The sequence below is a fragment of the Haliaeetus leucocephalus genome, unplaced genomic scaffold, assembly GCF_000737465.1.
Source record: "Haliaeetus leucocephalus isolate CR32 unplaced genomic scaffold, Haliaeetus_leucocephalus-4.0 Scaffold1, whole genome shotgun sequence".
Lineage (NCBI taxonomy): Eukaryota > Metazoa > Chordata > Aves > Accipitriformes > Accipitridae > Haliaeetus > Haliaeetus leucocephalus.
In genome coordinates, this window is record NW_010972437.1 from 7,291,405 (window position 1) to 7,313,527 (window position 22,123).

Here is a 22,123-nt window from a genome sequence, read left to right on the forward strand (position 1 = left end):
AAAATCCCCCCCCCCCCCCCCCCCCCCCCCCCCCAAAAAAAGTAGCCTTAAAAAACCTGATTTTTTAAAGGATTTATCATGATATAATGATGGTTTCCATAAAATACCTCTGCCTTTTAGCCTTGAAAAATGGAAAAGCAATGACAACTCAGACAGTGAAGGAAGCAAGACCACTGCCAGAAATTACACAAACATTGAGGCCAATTATGTATGTCTACAACATATATGTCAACAAGGCAGGAGAAACAGCCAGGTGACAGAAAGCTTCTTTACCTTACTACTTACTGTGTCTGCTAGTCATTTTCTTCCTTAGACCTCATGTTTCTGACTCTAATACATAAAATCGAGCTATTTGCATATATATACACAAAGTCATGTTGAAACGCCAATATGGGTCAAAGCCCAGAAGTGACATTTCTCAGCTTGCAACTGAGAGCAGCGTTTTGGCTGGTCTTTTATTCAGGACACACACAATGAGTCATACATGCTGATAAATGGTGCAAAATCTGCTTAGGCTACAACTGACATTGTTTCATTAGCTCCTACATCTTCTAAATATTTCTCCAGTCTGAAAAGACCTGGATTTTTAATAAAGAGTACCACTTAGAGGCCTATTTAATTTGCTGAATTAACTATATTATTCCCTGTAGTAAGTATTCACACTTTTTTAATTATTAAGGGGCAATGTAATCCATTTCACTATGAACCCTTACTCTATAGTTTAAAAATATATACCTAGAAGGGATGACAGTATCCAAGCCGACACCGTTTTCATTACTACTTCAGCCTATATACATTACTTCCATTATGCAGTTACTGTACCTTTTCTGTCCATAAATTTGAATTAACTAGTCCTTCTGCCTGCAGGAAATCTTGTACAATTAGCAAGAGCTTGAAGGCATTTTCAGCATGTGTAGGGAGAGCTTTTGAATCTCTGTTATCAGTAACTGACCATTCTAACATCTTCTCCAGTAAGCTGCATGGAAAACAAAATCCCAAAGTAATTATTACATGTTCTAAGTGTAAGTGGCTTTAAAAAAATCCAATTAGGTATTTAATTGAATCTCTTAGTCTGCAGTGACATAACTGCCATCTTCTCGATAAGCTGATGAGGTAAAAGATTTTGAGAAGCTCATGAAGTCAGCGATACAGTTTCAAAATCTTATGGTCACATGACACTACTAAATAGTTAGTGGAATATACTTCTAACAGTATGCAAAGAAAAAGCAAAGAAAAGTACACCTTGCTGGAAAACACCCACCCCTCCCCAGCTTCATTAATGCCCCTTGCTTTCTCTGTTTTTCTCAAAAGCGATGAAAGAACCCATCCTTGAACTGTACACTCACTTGAGTTTTATTTCATCAGAAGGTCGCAGCAACTCATTAGATATCCCCAGTTTGGTCAGTGCAGAAAACACCTGTCCTCTCTCAATCCAAGCATCATCATCAGATTTTTCAATGCCTTTCCACATTATACACAGTAAGATGTCTGTAAGTAACTGTATGAGCTCATTATCACCCCCCTACAAAAGAAGACAAATATTTACAGCCCTTCTAGTTCAGAAAACCTTTGAAACATTTCTCATTCATCACAGTCCCTATGCTTGCATGTTTCAGCATTTCTGAAAACTCTGAAGTCTAAAATCCAATTGCTAAATACATGAAAATGCAAATATAAGAGACTGTGGCTTGCTTTTATGGTGTAATACATACTAACTTGACTTCTACATCATTATTTCAGTCTGACCTTTAGCTACCCTTGATTTTTTCCACAGCAAGTCTGCTCCATGCCGCCTCTGGAAGATAAAGGATGTTGAAATATAGAAGGGAGGGTGGTGAGTTTGTAGAGGTTTTTCTTTGTTTATTTGTGGGAGATTTTTTGTTTGGTTTTTTTTTGTTTGGTTTTTTTGTTTGGGTTGGGGGGGTGGTGTGTGGTTTTGTTTTTTTTTTTAACATCAAAGCTATTCCAACTAGACAACCAAAAAAGAAGACACATTAGGAAAGGAAGTACCCCTACCCACTATAAAAGAGCTATATTGTTTGCATTTCTGTTAGAAAATGGGAGGGGGGCGGAGGGAAGGACAATAATTATCCATCAGGGAGATGATTAAAACAAAAAAAAAGGAATTGCAGACATTTGGAGAAATTAACCACATAAAGAGTGAATTACTTACTCCTTGGTTTTCCAATAAAGAAAGATCAGCGGTGAAGCCCACATCATTTATAACGCCCAGCTCTTTGTCAGGCTGTCCAGAGAATGGTTTTGTGTTCTCTATAGGTGACGGTGTGCTGGGCTGGCTATCTGTCATCTGATTCACAATGTCAGCCAATTCATAAGAGTCAACACTGGAGAGATCTAAACTCAAATGTGAAGGATTACTGTGCCACAATTCTTCTCGGTCCTCTGACCTAAAAGACATCTCTGCTGTGGATGCATCTTCCAGCGGCATAACAGAGAAATGGGCAGGGACATCCAGGGATTTGTTGTCTTCTAAACTCCACTGATCAAACAGACCATTAACAGATGCAAAGCTGACAGTTTTGTCTCCCTCTGTCTTATCAGTTTGATATTTCTGAAGCTCTTCAGCAGGACGCTTTTTTTCCTCTTCCCTTGAGGAATCAGCTCTGTTCTCTTTAAAGCCAATCCGGACCTCTGAGTTTTCTTTCAGGAATAGTCTAATCAAAGTGTCCTGCCAGCCCAGCTGCTGAGAAATCTGTTGTGCTGCATCCAAGTGGGATTGCAAAAGGTGCAAAACCTAAGGATAGGGGAAGATATCCCATACCTACACATTAATTTTAGCTTGTAACGGCATTCATTCTAGCTTTTCAATTAGATGTTTTACAGTGTTACAACTTTTTTGCTTTTTTTTTTTTTTTAGAACCTTGTAAAAGAGCCACAATTGGTTAATAATAAGCAAACAAGCCACAAAACCATTGTTCTCATTAGAAATATATATTTGAGGGGGGAAAAAAAAGAAAAAAGAAAAAAATTCTCAGGAGTAAGGAAGAAAAGAAGCTATCAAAGCATATTGGTAAGTCCTCATATTTCAGCCACTCTTCTGCAACAATTCCTGCAAAAGCCAGTTATCACAACAAACAATCCTATTCAGCTACTAGACTACAAAAAAAGAAAATCTAGAACAGAAAATATGTAGAAACTATTAAATAGATAAAATTAAGAAAGCTGCATATTAATAGCTTACCAATAGTGTACATTATCATTTCACTTTTTTCACTTTGAGAAACTGTAACAGACAATACAGTGCCTCACAGCTACATTCAGTACTAATTCCAGTGATATAAGCCAGAAAGAGCTCAGTATAGGAAGTCACTGCTTCTTCCCTATCTCTTCCCTGCATCCACAACCACTCTTTTGAACCATAATATGTTCTATCAAATTAACATATTAAGAATACAAACAAAACTTTGATCATAGTCTTAAGCATCGTTTGAGAAAACTCAGTAATTCAAGGAGTCTACTATCTCTAACCTGTAGAAAATACAAGCTATTTAAGAATCATGATAGAGGCTTTACTTTTTATTTTGTTTTTTTAAAAGGACTTGAATACATTAAGTGACAGATAGGCTTCATTTTTAACATAAATCATTGCTAAAGAAGGCAGTAGCAACAAATACCACCGCTGTCTCTCAAATAAATAATTAAGATATCACGCTGTACAGCTTATGGGCTTAAAGGACAACACTCCAGTTTTAAAGAAGACAACTTACCTTTCTACAGATAACCACTCTCACGTTTATATCTGATCTATGAGCCAGATGCACTACAGCTATGAGATCTTTATAATTCACAGCAGGATCTGTAGGGGAGAAAGAAAAAACAACACAAACAATATCATTCAAGAGAATGTAATAGCTAAATATTAAAAATTGCCTTGGAGGTCACCTCCGCATCCAGGGGTAGTAAAGGGAACGAACTTCAGGGAACTAAGAAAATGTTAGCTGAGACTAATGGGAACTTTGAACAGAACAGCTCTGGTTTTCCTGAACAAAAAACCAAATATGTTTGCCTCTGAGCAGCAGGAGTTTGCTAATGGTAGACACAACACTTGCCATTTACCTGCATACAGAACTTGGTTAAGAAGGTTTTTAATAAGAGAAACAGCAACTGGTGATTCATTCAGAAGGAGCCCCAGTCCAGAGTATCCCACTTCTCTGAGTCTCATACGGTGCTTACTACGTTCATAAACTTTAGTACATTTCAGCATCTCTTCTACAATCTGCAAGAAAAAGTACACACAAATGCAAAATAAACACAAGGGAGCACCCAGACCTCTTAAACTTAATTGTGTATGATATAACATGCCAGTCCACTGGTTTTAAAGTTGACTTCGTAAGCCAACTCAAACAACATAGACTTTTTTTTTTTTAAGATCCCAATACTTCACTTCAAGAGAACACTAATTCGATTATGACTATGGTAGTAAACAATTACATCTAGCTAACAGAAAAGACAAGAAAAAATTAAAACTTGGATCATTAGTATCTTTGCAATTGGATACACTTCTGCAGTCAGATCATTGAAAAAATACAATTTTATGTTCAACTGATTAATTTAAGAACATCTAATTCAATTCATTACCTTGAATACAAGTTCTCTAAGCCTGTCAGAGTATCTTTGATGCAATAACAGAGCATAAAGAATATCAGCATTCCCTGGTTCAAAAAGCAATAAAAAAAGCTGGTCTGGGGTTGGGCTGGAATGAAGTAGACTGAAGAGAACATCCAGGATTCCACAGAGCTACAAAATTAAGACAACTAAATTAATCCACAGTTCATTCAGACTTCATGCTCTGTTTGGGGAAAATTTTCTTGGCTTTTAAATTTTACCCTTGCTTGTTACAAAACAGACATTTTGTCTGCTCAATATTACTGCATTTAAAATTAGATTTTTAATATATTCTTTCTATATACAGAACAGCTTATCAAACTGTAATTAGAGCTACAAAGCAAGTTGAAGTTCTGTTGATGTCTACAAAATAGAAACCACATCATTACAACTTCTGATCAGTTGGAAGTCCAATTCATTTGGTTTTGTAAACTAAAAGAACTTTTCTAATGGCAGTATTGCACATCATGTGCTTTCTGCCCTCTTCAGGGGAAAAAAAATAACCAGTAAAAATATGGCCGCCTGCACAACACTTCGCCAAGTTCTTCTATAACCTGCCTAAGCTACATCTAAACAGAACCATGCATCAAGTAACACTTTGCTTGTAGTCTTTTTTTCTTTTTTGTTCCCCCCTCTTTTAATCACACAAGACACAAGCTTTCTAAACACCAAGAAGCAAAACCAAAACATGTATGGTTTAAAGTATTAATTTATGCCATATTGGATACCTGCTCCTCTTCACTGGTGGCAGCTATGTATCCTACGATGCTCTGTATTTCTTCATGTGTTCCTCCTTTGCTCAGGAAATATTTGATTAGTCCATAGAGGGATGTCCGTATTGTTCTCAGGTCATCAGGAGCCAAATCACTGTCTTTACAGCCACTCCTATACACCAACAGACAGGAAAACCAACCTGGAGGAAGTTCTTTGTGACTCATTAATATCAATTTGATTGTGCTAGTTTTGCAATTTTTCATCTACTGACATCGTGGCACAAGCTATCAATTTTTACTGAAATAAGGCAGCTGAATAGTAATCAGCAATAGTAGATCAGACTTCCCAAGTCTATAAAAGCCCTGAAATGTAGACTTGTACTGATCTGGATAGAGGTCAGGATTTCAGGTTCCCCCCTCCCACCCTTTAAAATAAAGAGCAAGGTCTCTAGCCAATGTTCCTTAATGACATAACTATATTCATAAGCAGATATAAATCACCAAGACTGAAAGCTAAAATTTAAATTCCTAAAAAAGTCCTACTTCAAATTCTACAAGGATATAAAAGAACTTAAAATGATAAACACCCTCTCCCTTCATAATGGTAATGATCTATGACTTAATTTGCACTGTTGATAACAAGTCCTTCAATTTTGTAATTTTAATGACTTTTCCAAGCATTTCTAGTATCATTGACATAAATTTTATATAATCCTATCATAAAAATTAAAGTCAAGGAAAAGCATCAAGTCAAATGGAAAAAAAAAATAATCAATGCTATTTTGAAAATTAAATCAACCTCCAAAAGACAACCTGCAGTTTTATTTATTAATTTTCTCACTAGGATGATGGGGAAAAAAACACAACGCAACAGCCATGTACAATAGATGAGGAGTTAGAAGAGGTAAAACTCATACCCATAATAAATCCTGAGTGTGTCTAGAAGAAACTGCACACCATATTTCTTTCTGAAGAGTCTTCTGCTGTCTTTGATGATTGTAGAAAGATATTGTATATGCCCTACAATATAAAGTTTTCTATTAGAACCTAGATAAAGGTTTATGTCACGTGAAGAGTACTGTGTCTTTGCACAGTTGCCTAAGTCCACCAGCTCACCAATTCTGAAGGGGAAGTCCCCACTGTTCCAGATACTGAAGTCAAAAAGTAAGTGTTGATACATCTGTTGCAAAAGCTGCATGTTCTTTTCTACTGAGACTTGTTCTATCAACAACTGTACAGCCATCAGTACATTCACATCCATTAAGTTGCTTGGCACCTTTCAAAATAACAAGTGTTAGCACTCAAAATATTGAATATCCTACTAAACTTTTTTTTTTTAAATCAAATTCTGAGATTCTTTTATCTTCTACACCAATGTCTGCTTCCATTGAAGCAATACAAGAAACAGTCTAGTTTGAATGATCATACAACACAGTATCTAATAACAAAAAAGCAGAACATGAAAAAAAGACAAAACATGGTATTTCACTTTGCAGATCAAGACCAACCTCCTCACATCTTTGTTTTCAGAAACATGAGAAAAGAAAAGCATGTACTAAGGAGACCTTTAAAGACCTTTGGCATCCTGGCCAAACTAAGAATGTTTCAAAGTAATCAGGACCTCATCCACAACATTCATTACTAAAGGACGTTTCTCAAATTTGCTCACCTTCTGTAACAAGGCTCCTAGTGTGGCAACTCCATGGGAGTGAATGAGATTTTCTTGATTTACATGGTGTCTCTGAATGAAGTGTTTTATCATCAAGATAAAAGTTGCAACAATGTTCTTCTCCAGGCGTGCTTCTGCAAAACAGAACAGCAGCAGCAAAAGCCTCATGGTTTATTGTTGGACCACTGCATAAAAGTAGAGGGGAAGAAGTAAAATCAAGTGTCTGTATTCCTCACTATTTCCTGAACTTCTCAACTCCTTTTCTGTTTGGTCCCTAGCTGCAGGCTGTGTTTAGATTTTTTCCTGTGCAGAGTCATAATCATTCCATGCTTCTCTAGAATAAAATTGACCCCAGTCCTGACTTCTGTTGCTTCATCCATCTGGCTGTAGGTTACAGACAAACTTCTCAGTTACAATCTTTTATATATGCTGCAGTTATCCTTCCTCTAGTTGCAAACTGACACTTTCTAGCCACGATACCCAAAAAATTAAGAGAGAGAGAAAAAGATACTTGGGGTTTTTTTCTGCTTTACTCCACCATTCCATATTTGAAACAAAAAAAATGCTGTTTTCCCTTGCAAGGTCTGATTTCCCAGTGGTTTCCATTAAGACCAAAGTTTTTTCTCAATATTAGCACACTTTTTAAAAATCTAGTCTTAAAGCTTCCCTTCCTTTTTTTTCAAATTTTAATACTAAAATCTGACTGTGTGTGGAAGAGGTAGCAGCCTGAATGTTTTCTTAAGAAAATAAAAGTTTGGGTAAAGGCTAAACAGTACTGTTCTGATGCTGCAAAGTCTTCGTGTGGCTGACCCAGCACTCAAGTTGTAGAAAGCTCCTCCTATGTATATTAGCAGGCTTTGCATCAAACATAATTTCTTAAAATAATCAGAACAAACTTTTCAGAATAGAAATTTAACAACTGCATACTTTGACACTAATGTAATAGTAAATAATGAAAAGAAAAATAATGCTCTTAAATGTAGCTATATTTGAAATATGTTACTAAGTCAATTTTAGATAGTGCTGAACTCCTGGTATTCGGTATCCACATCAGATATCTAGGTACAGCAAGAGAGCCTTTCAGCTTTACATAGGTAGTCCGGAAAAGCCAGCACATAATAAAACAGCTTTCTGTCACTCATAGGAAGACTTTTAAAATCAAGCTGAAAAATTATTTCAGTTCAACTGTACTTTCTTACCTGATGCCTTTGTGGATGACAATACCACCCAGTCTTCCTCTACAGGAGTAACTAGTTCTGGAGGTAGAGTTTCCCCTTCAGACTTTTCAGGCATCTGTCCACCAAGAAAACTGATCTGCTCCAGCAATGGAAACAGCACATTTACTCCACCAATACAGTTGATCATATCCTAAATCAAGAGGAAAAAGGAAGAACATCATCACTACAAATAAAATCCCCTAAACTACAAAACAGAAATTTACTCCAAATACAAGGAACCTTATGTACTCACAAATTTATCAGGATGTTTTACACACCACTTTGAAACTAGTTTAAAACACTGTGTTTAACAGAGCTGCCCAAATTTTAGATACAGCAATTACACACATGCCTTCTTCTCAGCTCTTGCTTTGAAAGTACATTTTACATTTCCTTCCTCCTCTCCTCACATAAACATGGGAAATTGAAGGATACAAATCTTAGAAAGAATCTTCTGCTAAATATAGTTGAAAAACGGGAAAAACATACTTTTCTGATTTCTAAGTTACTCGCAGCAAGCAATAAGAAAAGATTATACACAACTGTGCCTTAATCATATTCCTACAAGATTTCAACTTCAGGCAATTAAAAAAATAATAAAATCTGTTGTTTTTTTTTTTTAAAGTAACTTTACACATACCTCAATTCTAAGCCCTTTTTCAAATTCAAGTCTCCTAAGCTCCCCTTTTTCCCCCCTCCTCACAAGCAGTGATAGCATGAGACTTCAAACAATGCTTCTTGTGGTAAGGTATAACATATTCAAATCACAAGATTTCTAGAAGTGATTCACAATGCCACTTAGAAAATCAGGGTCTCAGCAAACTAGCCAGAAACACCTATTCAATTGCCCAGCTTAGCACAATGAAAACTGTTGTGTAGTAAAATTTTAACAGCCAAAAAACCCCAACATCCTGTAAGCCAGTCTAATAATGTGGGATCTCACTCTTCCTTCCCAGTCAGAAATGTTGGGGAGAAGTGGAGAAAATGATCCTTTCCTTCTCCATTGTTTTCTACTTTTCCAATTGTTACTCTGCTCCATGTGCCTTTATGATGCCCCCTTTCCAGGCCAGGTGGATTTAACAAAAGGTGAATTTTAGTGAACTTATTAAGGTGAATTTAACAAAATTAAGAAAGTTTTTTAAATCTGCAAAATTTCTCTCATGGATGAAGATTTCTATGTTTGTTGAGCAAAACAAGAGGCACCACAGACCTGCAGTTTTTGGAAAGAGAAATCAACTTAAAGTTGAAAAACAGAATTTGTCTGAACCACATGACCACAGTAACTGTAGCTCCTTCTAGACTGTACCTATCTCCTCATGAGCTCCAGATCAGCTCTTCTGTTTTTTCCTCACTCTAGTCCTCCTCAAGGGGGTGCTAAACCCCATAATGTTTGTTAACCAACGATTCTCCTAAAACCTGTGCTCACAATATGCTTTCCCATAAAGCTAGAGACATAAACACCCCTCACACACCCCTCTTCCCACTACTCGCTGAAGAAAAATTGCAGTATTTTCAAACTATTCACATAATAGCAAAATTACTTGGCAAGTGTCTGAATTTTCTTAACGTTAATCTCTACAATTCAGCATATGCACAGTGTAGCTCCAACAATATTTCTTTATTAATTAGTTTGCTAGTACAGTTGCTTGTTCACTGGTCTTAAAAAAAAAAACAGCTCTTATTTGTTTGCACATTTTTCTTCAAGACAAAAAAAAGATGTTGCATTCTACTGACAAGTTTTCTACACTGACCTTGCATTTTATTTTTCCTCAAAGCTAAGAGCCCTTAATCAAAGATTCTGCCTGTAAAACAGAATTGGATGTACACTATTTAAATTTAAAAGTAGTAAATCCTTATTTATGTCACTGTTTCTGGATCAAACTCTGATGCTGCAAATATTACCTCTTCATGCACAGAGCTAAGCCTAACTTTGATTTTTTTGTATTAATATGTGTTAGTGATCAGGGAACAAATAAGCAGACAGGTACACAAGGATATTTATTAAGCTGGTGTGCATTTCATGGTTTCCTCCTCCTCTCCATGAACTACCAAGTAGAAGACCATTTGCTATTTTACACAGAAGACATCTAATGGACATAGAACTTGCCTAAATGGTATTCTGTTCATGGAGCACCAAGAAAGTCTAAACCACTAACACTAAATCTCGTTGGCAGTGTGGAGTTTTAATTCTATAGTACAAAGTCAGATCTGAACTGTCAGTGGCATGAGACTAAAAAATAACTGATTAACCAGAAGGGCATAAGGATCCTATATGTTGGTTAAGAAAACAAAACAAAAACCAAGATATAGGACAGTTTTGCTATAATAGAATGTTTGAGCAGGAGACTAGAAACAGGTTTAGCCATAAAATGTTAATTTTTAAGCTCCAATATTAATAAAGCAGTAGCGCTGTGACTGTAACTGCTAGCAAAAGTTAAACAAAGATGATTTGCATAGCCTATACGAATCAGATATCCCAATGTATCCAACAATAAGGAAAAAATATTGGACAATTAGTGTATAGCAGAGACAGAGTAAGGTATAACACTTTAGTGAATATTTGGTGTTTTCTTTGAAGTGAGGCTTTTTGAAGTGAGATCATCTAGTCCTGCCAACCCCAAACCAAAAGTAAATAAGATAACTAGAATAAGTTACCTCTTTAAAAAATGCTAGATTCTTGTAATATTTTAACTCCACACCTTGTTTTCTGCTGAAGTTAGTCAGCAATTCAATAATTTTTTTTTCATATGACTAACACAACAGTCACAAGTTAACTTAATCCTACTAATCTTAATCTAATTCAGAGTTTAAGACTGCAAGAAAACCATGACAGAATCCCCTAGATGGTAAAATGCTTTCAATACACAACATGCACTGAACAGATTATGAAGAGTAGTCAGCTACCACAGAATATCTTAATGCACTATGGCATTAAGAGCAGTAGTCCTTCTAAGTTCTGAATAAATGTAATGTAATACTACTCCAGCTACAGCGTTAACCCGTTAATTCTCATTACAAAACCATGCTGTACCTGCTAAAAGTCATTTGCATTATGATAATAACTTCTGGCATTCCAAAAGTTAGGTGAACTTATACAACCACTGTCATATATACATCAGGTTCTGCTTCTTCAGTATGCATTTACCTTGATGTCCCAGTTCACTACTTTGTTTCCAGTTAGTCTTCCATGTAAAAGATTTGCAGACAGGTCAAGACAAATTGGGTTTCTGCAGGCCTGTTAAACAAATGAAGAGGCTACAATATCATTTAGGAAACAAGTTACAGATCCTTGAACACATAAGATTTCTGAATGATGCATAATGTGTTTCAGGAAGTTAGTGCCACTGTGTTGATATTAAAGTATTTAAACAATTTGAAACCCCTGGAACTTCATATAAGTTATCTTAGATTTGACATTCACAATAATACAAGGTAATTCTGTCCTTTTGCCAAACAAGAAGAAAACCTACTATCTCTGCACAAGACTACAGTTTAAGAAAACTCTCACTGCTCTTTATCTTCCCATAATAACCACAGCGTAAAGATGGCACGCTCACCTGTTCTACGAAACAGCAAGGGCAAAGCAAAAAAAAGACCATCTAGAACATATTCTGAAATTACTGTACACTGTGTAATCAAAGAGAAATTATGTCTTGTTTCATACCTTTGGTGTATAATGAAGCAGTACCTTGCTGGGGAGATCTGCTACTTCAGCCTCTTGAGACTTCCATGGAGTTAAACAATTTGGACCTATTAAAAAAATATTATATATAAAATTATATATTTGTAACATATATATTTAAGACTCCACTGGATATTAATGCTGACCTTCTCAAATTTTATGCTACTACACTTTGTTGCAACAACAAACACCATACCTATTTGAGATATGCTTTGAAGTAGTCTCTATGACTTAAATCATTCATTCCATAGGGTCTGCTTAAAAAGAAATGCATTCTTGATAAAAAGCTAAACTATACAAAGAAGCATTTTTTTATACATTCAAACAGCCCCAATGTTTCTGTCTTTACAAATACCTCTCATATTTGTCACCAATCTCTCTGTCATCAAGCCCAAATGTCCAGAAAATGAGTAATCTTCAAAATAGTTTTGTTTAGTAATACAAAATACTTCCTTTCAATGATGGAAGTATTTTTATGCTAATCTCTAACAACCTCAAGTCACTATGGAACTTAATACTCTAGTACTTTAAACTGTAAGACATAGCTTATCAGAATATTTTTTTAAATGACCCCTTAAATTATTAATTGATTCTTGTGGAAAAATCCTCAAGCATAAATCACCTTTAAGCAGCCTCCCAAAACAAGGGCAATACTTTAAAGAGTCTCAACTGTAAACTCACATGTAGGCTAAGAGCAGTAAAAATTAAGACCTTACAAGTGAAAACACTACCTAACATTTTGATTCTGGCAGGTCTGTACATATTATAAGTAGATGAGCTTATGCAAACATAACATTTTAAATAAAATTTCCACCTATCATTCCATTTTAAGCTTATTTATTATAAGGCCCTCTCACTTAGGTCACCTCTGCAATTCTTCTGGATTGTAACTTCTTCATTATGTGTCTGTGTACAGCAAAGCTCAGTGGGGTCTTGTCCATAACTCATCCCTTTTATTCCACTAAAACCAGTACAATCACCACTTACCTGCCAAATATAATGCTTTCACCTGAGGAGGTTGCAGTGCTTCATGAAAGATGATAACTGATCCAAGTTGGCCCTCCAAAGATGTCGGACATCCCCATTCACTGTCCTGAGTCCCTGCTGAGATCATCTTGGTGATGAGCTCTGGTTTTCCAAGCATCCCACCCCAGCTTCCTGTAGAGAGAATGCCCCCAAGTGATGTCCGATGGGGCATAATAGGGGAGGAAAAAGGTGGATCTGGTATCTGAGATGGAGGAGGAGTTGTTGTTCTTTGACCAGCTGAACCAATGCAGCAAGAAGTAAAAGACTGGAGAGTCACACATAGAAGAAAGAAAACAGAACACATACTGTAAATGTAACCTTCTTTTTTCACAGTTTACAAAGTAAACCTGGAGACTATCTCTGGCAAACCTGAACTACATAAGTTAAACCAAGAGCAACAAGTTCTGGCGTGCCCTGGAAGAGAAGCAATCTAGCACAGCAGGACAAAAAAAAGAGCATACACTTTCCACAACAGTGGAGAGTGCCCTTTCTCCAATTAAGAGCAATTTGGTCACCTCAGCTGTTGTGTGACCTCTGGCAGGAGCAGAGCCAGGAAGGTTGGTGCTCCAGACACCCTGGTAAACACTCCTCTTCTGGATTATATTCCAAAATACTAGCCCAGCATATCTGCTACTGTACATTTCTTGTATCAGTTATTCCACTCAAATAAATGCTCTCATGGGAAGCTTACTTGCCCTACTTTTAGCTACATTGATATTTATAGTGCTTATTCTATGGATGGGCCAAAATCCAGTTTTATCTCGCAATGGAAATTACATTTACTCTCATTTTTTAAGTGTTATACTGGTTTTACTACGACTGTGTCCAATTTAAGTGTTTACTCCACTTATTTAACAAATATCAAATTAGAACTTAGAAAAGAGGGAAGAATGTGCAGTACTGTAGCCCAGTTTAAAATGGATTTGTTCTACAAAAAGAATGGGCAACACTTACAAAGAAAACTAAACATGACATACTCATTTTGATGGCTAGTGTGGTTTTTTAGGCTAAGCGTGTACACACTCAAAATGGTTAGATTAACTGCTTGTAAACTGCTTATCCAGCTAACAAAGCAGGTATAAGATTAGCATACTAAGGGTATATACAGAAAATACAAGTTTAAAAGTTACTGTTGAAAGCAACAGGGAATATTCCTCATTGACTACTGTCACACCAATCCTACTGGCAGAGCTGTGATTTATTATGATTTACTCAGAAATTATGTCACTATGCTCAGGTAATTATTTTGAAGAAAACACTACAATCTAATCAAGGTAATCTGGGGGGAGGGGTTTTGGTGTTTTTTTTTAAACTGCGATGACTAAACAAGCATTAATTAATGGTTAATTATACTCCAAATTGATACTCTGGACACTGTCCAAAGTTGAACAGAAGATTATTAGCAATAGGCTAAGCTCTCTTAAACTCTTACACAATTTCCAGATTAAAAAAGCCAACTGTATTCTCATTGTTCTATGAGAGCTCATCACAACAGGGGTATGACTCAGAAAGTAAACTTACTTCATTCATGGCAGGGAATCGAAGTGGGGCAGAGACCTTCTGCTGTCCATTAACGTAGATGTACACAAGGCTCTGACCAAAGGGCCTCTTTCCAGGCACGTGAACAATAGTTACGTTGTGCTGATTAAGCAATATAACATAATTAAGTCATTATTAAAAAGCAGTGAAATGACTGTATGGAAATACTTAACTTCATCTCAACTAATCTGATGAAGAAACCACTTAAGAAAATAAATCCAAAGTATCAATAAGAAGATAAGACCACCTATCAGCTGCTTCCATTTTAAGAAGTTCACATGTAAACAGGTTTTTGAAGGGAAAGAGATACAGCTCTTTCATGATAATGCATATCACTCCTTAAGTATGGGAATAGAAAAGAACAAGGCAGAAACACAGGAGCACATTTTATTCACTCACATAGCACCACAGCCACTTATACTTGTTATAATTTAATATAAAAAAATCTGCACGTTACAAAAAAAAACAACTAAGCACAACACTGTAACCAGCTTATCAATTACAAATGCCTAATAACATAGGCATAATTTAGCTCAATCAACCACTAATCTACATGGAAATTGCTTGCATTAACTGAGATAAAATCTGTTCTTATGCAATTAATTATTTAAATATGATAAAATAGACCATTTGTAAAACAACCAAAAAAAACCCCAAAACCAGAAAACTTTGACTTCTGAGCTAACAGTACTATACTAAACAAAGTGTTTTTCAGTATCAGATCTTACCCAAAGAGAGTCAAAAAAACAATGGTCAGGCAGCATGACTGTTGCATATTCCCTCTTCGTGCAAACTGCAACCACCAATACCCCAGAGTATGTAATAAATGCTTCAAAACCCATACCACTTCCTGTAAAAAAGCTACAGAAAAAGACAACAAAACACGCAATCAAGGACTTACTTCATCAGAACTATTGGAAATCACCTAACAGTACATTCATTAAGGAGAGAACCAACTGAAGCCATCTGTCGCTGGTCCATTATTTACTACTTGACTGACTGTTACTCTTGTTCCAAAAAACCCAAGATGAACTGCCTCAAGGAAGGGACCCCAAGGCACAGGACATGCAGGCCAAAGGTGATCCACAAAGCTCTCAAAGCAGCTTGTAGCCAACCATCTTTTACATGAAAACATAACCTCGCTCCCAACAAGTAAGGCTTCAGTTTGATCCACACAGCTTAAACTGGTTCTATTACAAAGTCCTGCCCGGTGCAGTCTCTGGAAGTTACAATATTGTAATAAAGAAGAGATTGGTCTGCAACCTGTGCTGTTTTCTATCAATTAAATTGTGTCTGTCAGCCCCTGGTAAAGCTGTCAATATTGCATGCAGATTCGTGACATTACTGTTACAGTTAGTAGTTAAGTTTTGTCCATTTCCCTTGTTTCACATCATAGCGTTGCATACAGAGATTTTATTTATTTTAAAGACCAAAACAGCACATGGAATGACTCGTCTAGAAAATGCAGAAAGTTCAATCTTTAATTTTATAGACAAATCTGCATTAGAACTGTTTGATGAGACAATAAGGGTCATCCATTATTTCTTTTATCCATAATAACCTATCAGCAAGAACCTTACCTTAGTGCAAAATGTAAATGTAGTAATCCTTAGATATCTTATTTCACTCATATAATGAAGAAAATCAGCTGTAAGCAGCTATCTATAAATAAGCCCTGCAAGCACAGGTTTGCCTGGAGAAACCTTGCTTTTTTTAAGCACTTCAGTACAAAAAATTTTATATAAAATTGTGAACTGCTACCAAAACCTGCTACACACCCTTAGGCACCATTAGTCCAAGTGGATGCATTAACTACTGTACTATCCAATATGTGCATCTATCAATATAGAATACAAATACACACAGAGAGCATTAATATTATAGACAACCTCAATTGTAAGACAGCTTACATCTATTGAAGACTGTTAAACATAGCAGCTAGATCAAATTTTAATTATTTTAATTCAGTTGTGTGCTTAACATTTCAAGTTGAAACTGGAATTTTAAACGTTTCCTCTTTTTTGTATTAATTTCAATACACTACTGTTTCAGCTTCCCAGAACCAGAATAAGGTCTTCAGAATTGTACATCAAATGATGGAAAACCAGTCAGTTATTGGTATAATATCATCACACTGAAAACGAATCGCAGCTTTTTTACTTTGTAATGCAATTCCACCCTAGTTTTCTAGAACTACAGTCTACTTAAGATCTTTAGTGGGACACACTGACAAACTCTGGAAACAGCAATGTGACAGTTCATCAGGTGGCACCCTTCATCGGGGCTGTGCTATACAAATACACAGGGTAGCTACAGAAATCCAGGGAGTCTCCACCCACCACCATCGTTATTAATAAACAGAAGTAATACTCTAAGACACAGGGGTTTGGAAAATACTAATTCTGTTATGACTAGAATTGCATTCTTCAACATTTCCCCTGAAACTGCAGTGCAGTAAAATGGACTGAAGGGAGTGAGAGATGCTTTAACTACTATTCCCCCATTCTGCATGTTTGCTGCTGAATGTTAGTGTACCAAGAACCATCCACATCAATGTCTAGTATTTAAGCAAATGAAGGTGTCCTTTTCATTGTGCTCTCATATAGAAAACAGATTTCATTACCTTTACAGAAAACAGTGGGAAGCCTGTTCAATTTGGGGATGGGGTTTTGGGGGGGTTGGGGTGTTTTTTTTAAGTTGCTTTGTTTGTTTAAGCTATGAACCTTAACACAATTTGGAGTTATGGATATTGAAACTGTAGACAGGAAAGCATTATAACTGAGAAACTACATGCTTATTTCTGTAACACAGCCTGGCTCTGGTGACAGATGAAATTGCTCCCTTTCACAAACTAAGCACTAAATATTGCATCCTATGAAGATAAGCAGAGTACCATATGTCATAGGGTACCATATGCCGCAGGGAATAGATGACCTAGATTTGTGCTGTTGGAAGTAGTTATAGTAACTGTACCTATAGAGTTGCTTCCTCTTGCCACTTTTGCTAGTCGTGCTAGGGTCCACCCGGTCCTGGTCAAGGCAGAGCCAAGCGTTGAAAGAAAATGCAGAACCTGGCCACTTATGAATTGATGGAACAGCAATTCCGGCCATGCTGTGGTACAAGTTGAAATACTGCAAGGCACTAGCCATGCCCTGCTTCCGGGCCATTGCTAGAATGGCTCGCATCACTGGAACAACGTAAGGGTGAGCTCGTTTTGGTTCGTCAGTCCTCAGGAGCCGTATTAGTTGAAGCAGTTCTTCTGAGCCCATTGACTGGCTCCCCAAAGAGCCCAGAAGGGCAATCAGGTTCTCTGCACAAGTACAATGGAGCGCGGAATGGGAATTTAATGTCTCAATGATACGGATAACCATGTTCGCATTGACACAAGTGGCACGACTCTGTCTGTTAATACAACAGATTCGCCTCAACCAATTTGAGATGAAAATCTGCAGGTCGTGTGATTCTAGTTCTGGAAGCCACTGGATAAGCAGCAGTAAGGGCTGGACATTACTAATGCCTAGTATCCCAACAGCCATGTGGTCACCTTCAACAGCCTGAAAAACAGCAGAGAACTCAGACGTGAAATACAATAAAATAGGGCTAGAAGTACTGTTGAAAAGATGTAAGCATTCTAGCATTCAAAGCAAGCACATCTCACCATATTCATGAGTTCTTCCAGCAATTCCCGTGAGGGTTGACCCAGCGATTTTAGTACCTCATATATGTGTGCATAACCAATTCTCTCCTTGAAGACTTCCTGAGGATAAAAATAGCAGTCTCACTAACAAATAAAATGGACAAAAATAGCTCATCTACTGCAGCAAGTTCTAATTTAACACAATATGAGACACAAAATAATTAGAATGCAAGAATAATGTTTTACAGGCTAGACATCTCTTTTTGATAATGTCCATTGTGCTATCTCTAGCATGCTGCAGATGAGAGGGATCTCACTGCAGCATGCAGATAAACAAATAAAAGATCAAAGTTGTACTTTAATAATTACCTATAGAAGGTAATTGCTTTGGTACAATCAAAATGTTAATCCTATCACAAAATACTAATAGCTTCATTTTTTAATGCAAACTATAGCATGAAATTATTACATTCAGAATTAAAGGTATTCAGATATTAATTTTTGAATGAAAGATTTTCCTACACCAGCTTGATTAAAAACCACCCATCCTAAACACTTCAAAAATTAGAAGAGTGTTCCAAGGAAGTTTTTCAAAAAAACTAATTGATTTTACATGAAGGAAAAAAAGTAATCAAGCAACAAAATCCAAACTGTAGCATCCATTTGTGGTTTAGTTAGTAAACAGCCAACACATCATACAGATGGATACTCTTCTCCCAGCTGTATTCTGCACTGAAATGAAGACTTACTTTTTTTTTTTTTTTTTTTTTTAAAGGATGAATCTGTCAGCAGAAGTGAAATGATTGCTTAGGTAAATAGGGAAAGAAAAAATATGTATGTTGCAGTGGAAGTACAATTGAAAACTTTACTGATGCTTTGTGAATCACAGCCAATCCTCACCTCCAACATACAACTCTTCCCAGGCTTTCCAGAGTCAGTGGAGAAATAAGTACTCTGAGTAATGCTCTGGAGCAGCATAACTGACCCTGCCATTTCTCACTCAGACTGTACTGCAAGTAGCAACCAAATCAGATGACTCCCACTCTTCCTTTAGCCTCCACTGTGCAGCCACATCCCATTCCCTGTGCCAAGACTACAGAATCATTCAACCATGGGGTGAATCTAATGAACTCAGCAATCTAAGAATAAATACACTGTTTTTCTGCGAGCTTAGCTTCCAGTCAGGTTCACAAACTAACCACAACCTATCCATTTATCAAACCACAAGAATAACTACAAAGGAAGGGCAGGGGAACAGCAAGACCACCATTTGGACAGCAATACCGTCCTGGGTTAGTTTAAAGCCATGATAAAACTACAAGACAAACTCCTGCCTGAAAATTCCTGCACATATCCATTAATGCCACCCCACATATTCATGGGACAAGTAACAATGTACTTCCTTTACAAAGGTTCCAACTGCCATTAACACTCTGATCTTCCAATTAATAGAAAGATGGCTCGGTGTCCAGCCATTAGACAAGTATAAAGGGATGCTAATCAGTTACTCCTATCTGGCAGAAAAGCATGACTACAATCTGCTCATCTTCATTAGCAAGATTTGTCAAGGTACTGTGATAAAAAACACTAACTGGAAACAAGATCAAGAAGCCTACTACAAACAGACCTCTGCATATATACTGTTACCTTAGCAGCTGGAGACTTGTGCATTACTGCTGTGAGGGCTTGAATGGTTGATACTGCCAAGCAGTCTAGGTGTCCCTGAAACACCTGAAAAGTAGCAGGTACACAAGTTATATACAAATGTGCAAGGACAGTTCAGCTCCAAAATCTATACTGTGCCCTCCTGCCAGGAGGTAAACCAAGAGTTTGCTAACGCGCATCAAAAATCATCTCCCCACCAGTCAAGATTTCATAATCCCATGGCCTACAAGGAATTATATAACAGTAGACAACTAGCCACATACTTCAAGAGAAGAGAAGCATTCACAACACACATTACACTTCAAATATTCTGATGGACAAACAGGTTTTCCTCATGCGTCTAATGGACAACCTCAAGAGGGAGGGAGGAAAACAAATTAGGAAACCTCTTGCAGTATATGTGTGTGTGCTGCTGGACAATCAAGCACTTGCAGTTCATATAAAATGTTTTCTTTTCCATCCAAGTCCCTACAACACACACACACAAATAAATTGTAAGAGAGAAGTCACACCAGCACAGTAAGGTGGCCACCTCACCCATAGCCTCATTGCACTGATCAACATCTCTTTTTTCAATTTAAGTCGCCTTTTGAGTTGGTTTTTTTTTTCCCCCTATAATTCTTGTTTATATTCATATTTCTATAGTGGTTTTAAGGACATAAGCATTAGAGCACTATTTCATATCCATCAGTAAACATAATTAGCAAAACTGTGCAAACAAACATACTCTGTTTTGTCATTTCTGAAATATTATATGCATATCGGACGTATTTTGAAAGTGAAACGTCAAGAATCAGAAGATGATGTTAGATGTGAAGAAACATTCACATGCGGTTAGAGTGTCACACTGAGTTTCTAAAAAAGCCAAAGCTATTAGTTAGAATCACAATTTGTAGATTACCATACTTGTATTTAGCATTGCTTTACATTTTTAATCAGAACAAATCATTCTACTATAAAATTAATATAACAACAATTTGCATCTGAAACTTTCCACAATATTTTTGGAAAATTAAAGCAACAGGCTATTCCTACCTCCCTGATTCAGCCTGTCCATTTTTTTTGTGAACATCTGTTCTTGATGACAAGCAAAGAATCAGGACATCAAATACAACCATTGAGATTCACAAACAAGGCCCCAGAATCCAAAACACCACGGTGCTGAGACAAAGAAGCAAAAAGAGAGGGAAGCAGGGCGGGGGGGGAAATCACCACCAGGTTGATAGAATTTATTTGGATTCCATTCATGTACTTCACCTTTTCCTTAAAAGAAGCATAACTGAGGCTCAATCTATTGCAAATATCTGCAATTTGAAGCAGATTAATAAAACTGAGGTTGAAATCAATCTGTTATTCAGAAAAATTATTTTCCAGAGACAGGAAATACTGATGTGTGCAGCAACACATCATCTTGCTGCAGGAGGCTTAAAGAGGATGGTTAAGGTGAAGCACAGGAATCATTTTTCCTGTGATTGTGTCTTGACTTCAACTGAAGCAAAATACAGGTTAGGTAGGTACCTGGTCCTCATTCATTTCTGTCAGTAATTTGTTGGCAAGGTCTTTCTCACTCTTGTCTGCCACTTTATTGTTAGCATTTAAAAACAGCTGTTAGAAACAGAGACAAGAATAATGGAAATAATTGCATTAAACAGTTACCTGCAGCCAAACCTGTGGAGGCTGCCTTGGATTTCACATACAAAGAAAAAAAAAAAAGGGGAAAAAAAAAAAAAGAGTTCTCACACCAGTGAGACACAATCCTCCATTAATATTAGTCCTGTGTTAATTCTTATGATACTGAAGATTACATTGTATTTTTGCTAAATAGTAATCACTTTTTATCTACCCACCCCCAAGAATTAAATGAAAATATATAATTGCTGAGACAAGGAAACAGATCTATCTGGAATTTAAACTGGTCACTGGCTTAGCAACTGTGATTTCATTTCCAATATGCAACATGACAGGAGGTTCCCAAAAACGTACTTGTAAAAAATAAAGACAACAGTGGGACAACAGCAAAGAAATGGATGATACAGATGTTTCACCATTTTCCACTTATGTTTCATCCTAGGTGAAGGCTGAAGATATCTAGACAGAAAATTTTAATCTTCAAACAGCAACAGCAGCAGAATTTCTGGGGCACATAGTCTTTAGGACAGGAAGAAGGGTAAAATATCTCTGCCATCGCCTAAGAATCAGACAGGTTGTAAATAGCTTTAAATCAAACATACACCTATACTGCATCTTCAGCTAAGAAACTGCTCTATGTATAGTAGCTAGATTCCTAGTCGGTTCCTGAATTTGCAAGTTTAAAGCTCACCCAAATTCTTAGTCGATTGCAGTCACTTT

General features: G+C 36.8%; 1 protein-coding gene across 5 annotated transcripts in view; it reads right to left on the reverse strand.

Annotated features, from left to right (window-relative positions):
* Positions 1-22,123, reverse strand: part of NBEAL1 (neurobeachin-like 1) — an 86,796-nt gene that overhangs the window by 26,217 nt on the left and 38,456 nt on the right. For 3 of the 5 annotated variants that reach the window (XM_010565464.1, XM_010565491.1, XM_010565481.1), the window contains 19 exons: positions 19,757-19,840; positions 18,131-18,229; positions 17,446-18,026; positions 15,201-15,333; positions 14,455-14,574; positions 12,895-13,198; positions 11,890-11,975; positions 11,371-11,460; positions 8,208-8,376; positions 7,009-7,142; positions 6,456-6,615; positions 6,257-6,359; positions 5,355-5,511; positions 4,600-4,758; positions 4,078-4,237; positions 3,729-3,817; positions 2,174-2,755; positions 1,347-1,522; positions 823-976 (listed from right to left, as the gene is read on the reverse strand). In XM_010565464.1, the coding sequence (XP_010563766.1) occupies positions 823-976; positions 1,347-1,522; positions 2,174-2,755; positions 3,729-3,817; positions 4,078-4,237; positions 4,600-4,758; positions 5,355-5,511; positions 6,257-6,359; positions 6,456-6,615; positions 7,009-7,142; positions 8,208-8,376; positions 11,371-11,460; positions 11,890-11,975; positions 12,895-13,198; positions 14,455-14,574; positions 15,201-15,333; positions 17,446-18,026; positions 18,131-18,229; positions 19,757-19,840 (3,540 nt within the window). Of the gene's footprint in view, positions 1-822; positions 977-1,346; positions 1,523-2,173; positions 2,756-3,728; positions 3,818-4,077; positions 4,238-4,599; positions 4,759-5,354; positions 5,512-6,256; positions 6,360-6,455; positions 6,616-7,008; positions 7,143-8,207; positions 8,377-11,370; positions 11,461-11,889; positions 11,976-12,894; positions 13,199-14,454; positions 14,575-15,200; positions 15,334-17,445; positions 18,027-18,130; positions 18,230-19,756; positions 19,841-21,292; positions 21,380-22,123 lie in introns of all 5 variants that reach the window. The other 2 variants (XM_010565456.1, XM_010565473.1) reach the window with 2 other exon arrangements.